This window comes from Bison bison, unplaced genomic scaffold (genome assembly GCF_000754665.1).
Source record: "Bison bison bison isolate TAMUID 2011002044 unplaced genomic scaffold, Bison_UMD1.0 scf7180017864105, whole genome shotgun sequence".
NCBI classification, from domain to species: Eukaryota; Metazoa; Chordata; class Mammalia; order Artiodactyla; family Bovidae; genus Bison; species Bison bison.
In genome coordinates this window covers 1,306,649-1,316,418 of record NW_011494677.1, presented here as the reverse complement: position 1 = coordinate 1,316,418, position 9,770 = coordinate 1,306,649, and the positions used below count along the sequence as shown (strand labels likewise).

General features: G+C 53.2%; 1 protein-coding gene across 1 annotated transcript in view; it reads left to right on the top strand.

The window, feature by feature from the left end:
• Positions 1-9,770, top strand: part of GPR124 (G protein-coupled receptor 124) — a 46,638-nt gene that overhangs the window by 21,124 nt on the left and 15,744 nt on the right. Inside the window, exon 4 of the mRNA XM_010838849.1 lies at positions 3,940-4,011. Coding sequence (XP_010837151.1) covers positions 3,940-4,011 — 72 coding nt within the window. The remainder of the gene's footprint in view (positions 1-3,939; positions 4,012-9,770) is intronic.

The following is a 9,770-nucleotide window of genomic DNA, read 5'->3' as shown; positions in this document are numbered from 1 at the left end:
GAGGAAGATGTTGAGGATGCTGAGCTGGGCCAGCCGGAGAGGCAAGTGGCGTGGTTGGGAAGAAAACCCTCCTGGCGGGCACACTGTACTTGGGCTGGGAAGGCTGCTGCTGCAGAGGTTGTTGGGAGAGAGAGGTGGCTGAGAGTATTAGGAAGAAGGGGTCAAGACTGCACCGTGTCTGTGACTCTGGACAGAAGCTTGGGGCCGCCCTGCCTGTTTGCCTCCCATGGGAGCCGTGTGTGGTGGGAACATTTTGCTTCCTAATGGATGAGGCTGTGTGTGTGTGTGTGTTTCATTTACCCCCATGAGCAGCCTTGTGACTGCCAGCTTCCTACCTCCCCCAAACGCGGTCCCAAATTCCTGGCCAGACACACAAGGGGCACCTCCGAAGAACTGAACCCGCAGACACCATTATTTCAGTCCCCACACTCTGGGACGAAAATAAAATCTCCTCAGCCTGATCTAGGTTGTTAAGACCAAAAGATCCAATTTTGGCTACTTGGGGGCTAAACCATAATGGTATCAGTGATGTCTTTCCAAGAACTGGAGATGTGGCAAGAGAGGGTCCATTGGAGGGGGAAGATGCAGTGATGCTGGCCTGGGGTCCCCACTTCTGTGAGTGGCTTAGAGGGTAGGGGATTGGGAGAGCATGTTCTCGAACACAAGAAAAAAAAAAAATCTCATTTCAAGACTCTCCAGGCTGGGAGTTTGCACTGGGCTGGCCCAGCCAGCTGCATGGGCTGCAGCCAACCCTGCTCCCACGCTGCTGTGCCCTCTCCTCCCCGGCCCACAGAGCCCACTTCAGAGGGGGCGGGAGCCAGGAGGGAGCTCTCCTGGACCAGAGGCTCAGCCTCACCTGCCTCGGGTGCTGGGCCCCATCCTTTGCTCTGCTCCCAGGCCACACGCACACAGACACACACAGACACATACACACCTACGCACACAGCACCCCGGCTGCCTCGAGATCTCCCCGGCAGCCCAGACTTCCTCGTGGGGGGCGGTGCTGGCTACAAGCAGACTAGATCAGGGATGAGGGTTAAGGTCACCAGCCCCATGTGGCCTCCGAGTACTTGCAATGTGGCTGGTCTAAATTAAGTTGTGCTGGAAGAGGACACTGCACACCAGATTCCAAGACAGTACAAAAAGAAGGAAAATAGCTCATTCATAATTTTTGTTATGTATATAATTTATATTGTGTATTTATAATATATAAGTATATATAATATATATGTAATGTTTTCTATTTATAATATAATTATATATTTATAATACATAATAACATATGTATTACATGTTAAAATGATAACATTTTGGATGCACTGAGATAAAGTCTATTATTAAGATTAACTTAATTTTTAACTTTTAAAAAGTGTGGCTGCTAGAACGTTCTGAATTACATGTGCAGCTGGCGTTCTACCTCTGTTGACCGACTCTGGGTTAAATTTGGGGTATCTGAAAGGTGTTCAAGGGTTAAAGGCTGAAGAGTCTGGGGAATGTGGGGTACCTACTCCCCAACACTACCTCTAGACGTGTCTGGATGGGGTTCTCCAGTTACAATCCTGAGTTTTAATATTAGGGATTTGGGAATTGGAGACTTTTTTAATTTTCTGTTTTTAATTCAGCGATCTGTAAACAAAAATCTTTTGCTGATAATTTTGAGATAATTTTTTCTTAGAAGGTATTTATTTTCATTCCTAAGGTCAATGTTTCTCAAACTGGGATCCACAGATATATTTGCAGGAAATAAAACAGCTTTCCGCTCCCTTTAACAGGTCCGTACGCCATTCAAGTTTGGCAGTGTTCTCAGGCTTCCCCCTTGGTGCTCTGGGCTGTGATAACCTGGCTCCCCCATTCCTCTGTCCTTCCATACCCCTGACCCTTCCCTGTGCTCCCCACCCCCATCAGCATCCTAATCTGTCTTCCTCCCAAGACCTAGGCAGGAGTCATCCCTGGAGAGACCTTGGGGTGGGGGAGGCTGAAACAGATGCCCTTTCTCACCCTTCCTCCTGGTATTTCAGGATCTCTCCCCCACATAAGGATACTGAGGGGTCCTCTCGCCTTTTTTTGACAGTTAATGCAGCCTCTGAGCCTCAGGCCCTGAGGCTATATGAAGAAATGAGGTGCAGATGACGAGGGGCAGGTTTGGATTTAAAACTCACGCCATCAGGAGCCTGTCACCACCAAGGGGGCAACCCCAGCCCCACCAGACCCTTAGAGCTGTAAGAACTGACAATATTATTTACAATCAGCCACCATAGGTAATGGGAAACAAAACCATCCTTGGGAAGATCGCCTGGAGGAGGAAATGGCAACCCACTCCAGTATTCTTGCCTGGGAAATCCCATGGACAGAGGAGCCTGGCGGGCTACAGTCCATGGAATCGCAGAGTCGGACACGACTTGGCAACTAAATGGAACAAGAACAAAACGCATAAAATGAGAATAAAGGGGTTCAAGAAAGTTCTAAGTATTCATATATGACTACTGTGATGTGCTTTTTGAAATATCAAGGTGTGTGTGTGTGTGTGAAGCACTTTGGAAACATAGCACTTCCCCGGAACCCGTCCACATGGTCACTGTGGATGATGAGGTGGAGAGACAGTGAGGCGGGGTCCAGGAGGGGAGGAGGGGGCCTCTCTGCAGAGCGGAGAAAGCAGGGAAGGAGATGAGCTGCACCTCTTTCCCTTCACCCACAAAGCCCTTCCCGCCCGTGCCTCCATCCGGCCACGGTCTGCCCTCCACATGCCCCTTGAACTTGGAGTAGCGCAGATGTCTGGGGTCCTCTCACTGTTGGGCTGGTATGTGCACCCACCCACTTCCAGGAGGCTTTGCACAGAGCTCGGACAGCCCCTATCATGCCCAGTCCCTGCCCCCTGCCCTCTCTCTTACTGTCCAGCCCCGAGGCTGCCCACTGGAGAGGAGGCCGGAGGCCTGCCCCTCTGGCCTTCCCAGGTCTGCTCTCCACTGCTCAGAGCAAAGATGGGAAACCCTTTGCAAGAGCTTGGGCTGAGAGGCTCATTAAAGCCTTTTTTTTTTTGGTCTCACATGGCATGTAGGATCTTAGTTCCCCAACCAGGGATCGAACCCATGCCCCCTATAGTGGAAGCATAAGTCTTAAATTCTGGACCACCAGGGAAGTCCCTCATTAAAGCTTTTTAATAAGCAATTAACTCAAGGGATGAGCCCTTTGACTGGTCTGGATCTCTCTCCTCCCAGCGGGGAGCCTGGCAGAGAAAGACTGAGTGGGTGGGCAGAGTGGGTTCCGTCAGGAACTTGGGGCCCCCTTTCCGCCTCCCACCAGTACAAACAAATAAATAAACAAAGACTCAGAGGCAGAGCCTGAGGCTTGGGCTCCCTGGAGCGGGGGGCGCCCAGGACTCCATCAGTTTCTTGTCAAGGTTGTAGACAGGCTTAGGGATGCACAGGCACTCTGTTCCTCTGAGTTGGGGGTCTTTGAGGGCAGGGAGGGAGGGGTCCCCTTCTGGTGAGGCCCTGAGCTCCCAGAGTGATGGAGACCCCAAGGAAGGGCAATCCCTTCCACTTGCCCCCACACCTACTGGGCTTCTTGTTCTACTTGCTAGACCTTTCTGCCCATCACTGTCCTCAGGTCAAGGCTGACGGCTTGAGCAAGACAGAGCTATCGGGGTGGGGGAGAAAGGTGGGGCTGTGGGCTTGGGCCTGTGATTCCCAGGTGGAAACAGAGTAGCATGCCTGGTTATATGGAGCCCAAGTCAGATCCAGGCTGCGGGATCCCGGGCAGGTTGACATGGCGGAGCTGGGGCTCAGTGGGCTGACTGTATTCTGCCCGAGCTATTGGCTGGCTCCTCCCCGTGGTCTCCTAGAGCCCAGGGTGGGGCTGCTCCTTGCACAACGTCAGGGGGCGCCACTTACGCAGAAGGCAAGTGTTCTTCTCCCATCTGTGTTCTCCCCGGTTCTCCAGGCTCTTGAGCAACAACAAGATCACTGGCCTCCGGAGCGGAGCCTTCCTGGGACTGTCCCTGCTGGAGAAACTGTAAGTGCTCAGGCGGGGTGGGCCAGGGAGAATGAGGGGTGCTAACTGCCAAGGGGCAATGCGACCCAGAACCTGCTGGCGGAGCAGGGCCCACAGTTGGACTTGACCACCAAGTGGAGGGCGGAGGGGCTGGTCTGGGAAAGAGAGACCCGCTCCCTCCCCGGGGACAGCAGAGAGGCCTGGGGACACCTCGCTGGTCCAGGCAGGGGTGGGGCTGTGGGAAGCTCATTAACGCTCTTTAATGAGCAATTAGCTCCAAGGGCCAAACCCCTTAACTGGCCAGAAGCCACCGCCCCCTCCCAGCTGGGGGCCCAGCAGACCGGGCAGAGGGAGGGTTTAGTGTGACTGGGGCCTCTTTCCTGCTTCCCTAAACACAAGCAATAAACAAAGCTCCCAGGGGCCAGAGTCCTGGCCAAGGGTGGGGACAGCGGGTCACGTCCAATTCTCCTGCTCCCTGTTCCCCCACCACCCTGATTACTGTTGCATCAGCTGCCCTGTGGGGCTGGAGCTGGTGGTGGGGCCTTCGCTTGGCAAGGGTCCTGCTAGCCCGAGAGAAGCTCCTTCCCCGAGTTGGGGACCTGCCTCCATCACGGGCAAAGTCCGTACCAAAGGAGAGGATTGAATTGAGCCCTCTCTCAGTTCCCCGTTCAGTTGGCAGCTTCTGATCCACAGCCTGTACAACAGCTTTGGGTCCTGTCTTCTCCACGGGACACCTGGGCCTCCTGTCCCTGCTGGAGCCGGACCCTCTCTATCTCCCCTACCTCCAAGCCCCCCACCGCCATCTCCCATCTCTGCTTCCACCCCCTGGGCATTCCCAAGGCCTCCAGCAGGGCCCTGTCCCCTCCAGTACCATTTTGCCTAAAAAGCTTAGATCAGAGTGATGGAGGCTACTCAAGGATAAGGCGGACGCCTCCTTTCAAAGAGCCAAAGAGATTACCGTCTCGTGAGCCCACAGACCATGCCATACATAGAAAAATGAAGCAGGTCGGAGTTTCTGTGAAGTCCAAAGGAGGGCTCAGGGAAGCCTAGAAAGTTCAAGGGTAGGAGAGAAGCAGTATCTATGTGAGATCTTTAACCGGGACAATAATCTCATGAGGTTGTCTCTATGATGCCCACTTCCCAAGAGAAGGGCAAGCCCCTCTCCCAGTTCCCTTGGGGCTCGGGGAAAGCTTAGTGGCCTGGCTGGGTTCGTGGGGGTGGCAAGGCAGAGCGTGTTCCGTGTGATTTGGGCATCTTGGAGTTGGGAGGGGTCCCGGGATGCTGGCCGTGAACACACACAGCCATGACCAGTCTGCTCCAACAGGGAGGAAGGGCTGCCACCAAATTCCTTTTTAAAAGACTCATTAGGGACTTCCCTGGCAGTCCAAGTGGTTGAGACTCTGAGTGTCCACTGCAGGGGGCACAGATATGATCCCTGATCAGGGAAGTAAGATCCCGAATGCCAAGTGACACAGCCAAAAATTTAAAATAAGTTTAAAAAAACACTCGTGGAGATGAAAATGGAAAGCCATCCCTCTGTTCTTGCCTGGGAAATCTCATGGACAGAAGAGCCTGGCAAGATAGAGTCCATGGGAGTCTCAAAGAGTTGGATATGACTTAACAACTAAAAGATAACAACAAGTTTGCATTTTATAGTTATTTTTTTCTCACAGAGTATTTTTTTTAAACAAAATGTTTTATTAATTAAAAACAAAAAACCTTTGTATAAAAGCAAAAAAAAAAAACACTTGTTAGGTACCAACAAAAAGGGAAAGATTTTCTCTCTCAGGAGCAGCTAAGCACTCGAGAGCTATAATTCCTGCACTCAGCCCAGGTCTTAGAGGGCTGAAATGCCAGAAACCAGATGCTCCCTCCAGGGATCTTTTGGAGAAAGACTAACCGCAGAAGCCTCTGGAAGCCTCTAGGACATGCTTCCAGCTTTTCCGTCTTGCCTCATCAGCCCCAGACATGCTGGGTCTGCCTGCTTGCTGCGTCTGCTGGGTCATCCTTCAGTCCCAGGAGGGTAGATTTTCTGATGAAGATGAGAAGATGGCCCTCTCCCCGCCACCCCACGCAAACCTACAGTACCCACGGGGACCTGAATCACTGCACTGCAGGTGCATTCAAACCACGCTGAAAGTGAAAGTGAAGTCGCTCAGTCGTGTCCGACTCTTTGCGACCCCACGGACTGTAGCCCTCCAGGCTCCTCTGTCCGTGGGATTCTCCAGGCAAGAATATTGGAGTTGGTTGCCATTTCCTTCTCCAGGGGATCTTCCCGACACAGGGATCAAACCCAGGTCTCCCACACTGCAGGCAGAATCTTTACCGTTTGAGCCACTAGGGGCCCCTGTCAAACCATGGAGGCAGGCAGAGAACAGTGGGATGGGAGTTGGGGTAATGACTAAATGCCCCTGCCATGTTAGGAATCACCTAGTTGTCCGCTCTCCAGATGTTTCTTGAGCCCCTTCTGTGTGCCAGGCTGCACGCTGGGCGTCAAGAATGAACACAGCAGGCCAGGTGTCTGCCCCATGGAACTCACCTGCCACGGACAGGACCCAGACAATAGCCAAGAACTGAACAATAAATCAGGAGACCCTGAATGCTGCAGAGAAAAACAGCCAGCAGGGAAAGGGGGACAGAAAGCTCTGGAGTGGAGATGCTATTTGATGTAGTGAGGTTAAGGCCTTGCTGGAGTTGATGGAGCCCGAGCCCTTGGGAGGGAGGAAGCTGACCGGCAGGTAGCCTTCTGGAGGCAGAGGCAGCAGCAGGTTGGAAAGCCCTGGGGTCCAGTCTGGCTGGTAAGTTTGAGGCGCCCAAAGAGGGCAGCATGACTGGGGAGTGGTGCGAGGTGGGGTCAGATGGAGCCTTAGGTTTGCTCATTGGTTAAAAGTGGAGAGACAGGGTGGTTTGTAAAGTGCCTTCTGGATTTTAAACTCTATGATCCTTGGGTGTGGGCGATACCCACGGTGTTTCAGGAGAAGGAAAAAATATCAAAGAGCCCAGTGACACGGCCACCTGGGTTTTCAGAGGAGGGGAAGCAGAAGGGGATGCTGGGTTCAGCAGGCGCCCGCACTTCCCCAGGATGGAGAGGCAGTGCGGGGCTGGAGGAGCCCAGGGCCTCGAGCCTGGCTGAGCACCGCTATATCAGTCAGCCTTCTGCAGAGGGAGACAGCACCGAAAGGAGATGAATGTGTGTGTCCTTATATAAATAGGCAAAGAAATTAGTCAGTCAGTTGGGCTTCCCAGGTGGCACTAGTGGTAAAGAATTCACCTGCCAATGTAGGAGATGCAAGAGCCACAGGCTCAATTCCTGGATTGCAAAGACTCCCTGGAGAAAGAAATTGCAACCCACTCCAGTATTCTTGCCTGAAAAATTCCGTGGACAGAGGAGCCTGGCAGGCTGCAGTCCATGAGGTTGCAAGGAGTCAGATATGTCTGAGCCTTACATAAACATACATTTAGTTAGTAGTTAAATATTTTAGCTACACAGCAAAGCTTTCTAGATCTTAGCTCCCTGACCAAGGATTGAACTCAGCCCCATGGTAGTAAAAGTGCCAAGTCCTAACCACTGGACTGCAGGGGAATTCTAAGAAATTATTTCTTTATCCACCTGCTAATGCAGGAGACTTCTGTTAAAGTGGATTTGATCCCTTGGTCAGGAAGAACCCCTAGAGAAGGAAATGGCAACTCACTCCAGTATTCTTGCCTGGAAAATCCCAGGGACAGAGAATCCTGGCGGGCTACAGTCCATGGGATCTCAGAGTTGGACGCAACTTAGTGACTAAACAACAACATAAATTTATTTTAAGAAAATGTCTCATGTAATTGTGTGTGTGTGTGTGTGTGTGTGTGTGTGTGCATGCACTCAGCTGTGTCTGACTCTTTGTGATCCCATGGACTGTAGTGTGAATTGTGGGGACTGGAAAATCCAAAATCTGTAGGACCGGTCAGCAGGTTGGAGAGTCAGGCAGGAATGGATGCTGCAGTCTGAAGGCAGAACTACTCTGGAAAACCTCGGTTTTTACTCTCAGGCCCTTCAAATGGTTGGACAAGGCCCACCAATGTTAGCAAAGTCATCTCCTTTATTTAAAGTCAACTGATAGATTCATCGGTAGATGTTAAAACCACATCTTCAAAATACCTCCACAGCAGCACCCAGATTAGTGACTGATTAAGTCACTGGGTGCTACAGTCCAGCAGTCCCCAACTTTTTTGGGTACCAGTTTCATGGAAGACAAATTTTCCACGGACAGGGTGGGGGGTGGTTTCTGTATGATTCTAGTGCATTACATTTATTGCGCACTTTATTTCTATGTAGTGGCAATCTCATGATATTCTGCCTTGATTCTAGGGTGAGGGTTTGTGCTCCTATGAGAATCTAATGCTGCCACCGCTGATCCGAGAGGAAGCGGAGCTCAGGCAGTAATGCAGGTGATGGAGAGCGGCCGTAAACACAGATTGAGCCTCAGTTGCTCACCTGCTGCTCACCTCCTCCTATGCAGCCTGGTTCCTATGGGCTACGGATCAGTACCAGTCTGTGGCCCCGGGGTTAGGGACCGCGGCTATAGTCTGACACATAGAGTGATCATCTCAGTCACTCCCCAGAGGTGGAGAGAGGCCCTGGGCTCTGGTCCTGGAGATGCTAATGATCAGGTCAGCAAGGGCCTGGGAATCGCTGACAAGGTAGGCAGGCGATTCTCATGCCCGTCGGGGTTGGGAACCAGCGGACCAGATGACCCCTACACTGTGGGCCTATTCATCGCGAATGAGATGCCATGGCCTGGTGTGCAGTTGGTGCCAGGAAACACTGATCTCTCTGTCCTCTTGGACTGGGCTGTCCAGGCTGCCTCGGTGGAGCCAGTGGCAGCTTCACATCCCACGGCCAGGCAGCAAGTCCCGGGGGAGTTATCAGCCCGCCCGTAACTCAGTCTGGGCTGCTCCAGGAACTGCCAGAATTGCCTGCCCATGCCGAGTGCCCCTCTGGCCTCTGCAGATGGGTGGGGTGTAAGGGGCCCCTGTTTTGCAGTGCAGAGCCCCAAGGTAGGGGAGAGGACACAAAAAGGGCCCCCCGAGGGAACGTGCCTGAGACAATCCCATGGGTGGACCCGTGGCCCCGGGAGGGGTAGGGTGGGGTGGGGTGGGATGACACACCTTTATCAGCTAGGCAGGCTGGACAGGAGAACCTGAAATAGCCTGGCAAGGTTCAAGGATAGTCCAGGCCTGTGGCTGAAGAGCCCAGACTTGCGACCCCCTGCCTCTGAGCCCCGTGGCCCACCGCCCCTCAGCGTAGACTAGCCTGTTGTCCAGGGGAAGGACCTTTGGGTGAAGCGACTGGTGATGAAAAGGCTCAGGACTTCGCCCTGGAGTGAAAAGAGACTGGGATGTAATTGCCCCTCCATCCTTCACCTTCCGGGTGCCTGTGCAAGCTGCAGGCTTCTCGCCTGGATCAAAGGGCAAGGCGCGGCTCCCTGATGGGCGATCACCGGGGTAAGAGGCTCTCACCCAGGACGACAGCAGGGGGACACTTCGGGCTCTCAGTACAGGCTCCTCAGAAGAGTTCTAAGTGGCAAGATGTCATACCAGCCACCCCTGATCGCTTGATTCATCCGCAGGCCCCAGCCCCGGGCATGCGGTGGTGGAGACGAAGTGTCTGCGCGGAAAGGTCTCGCCGGCGATCGGATCGTCTCTCGGGTCCCGCGCATCTCCGTGCGTTCAGCAGGGACCCGGCCACCGGACTTTCCCCGCAGACCCGAGCGGGCCACGGCGCAGACAGCCCCCTC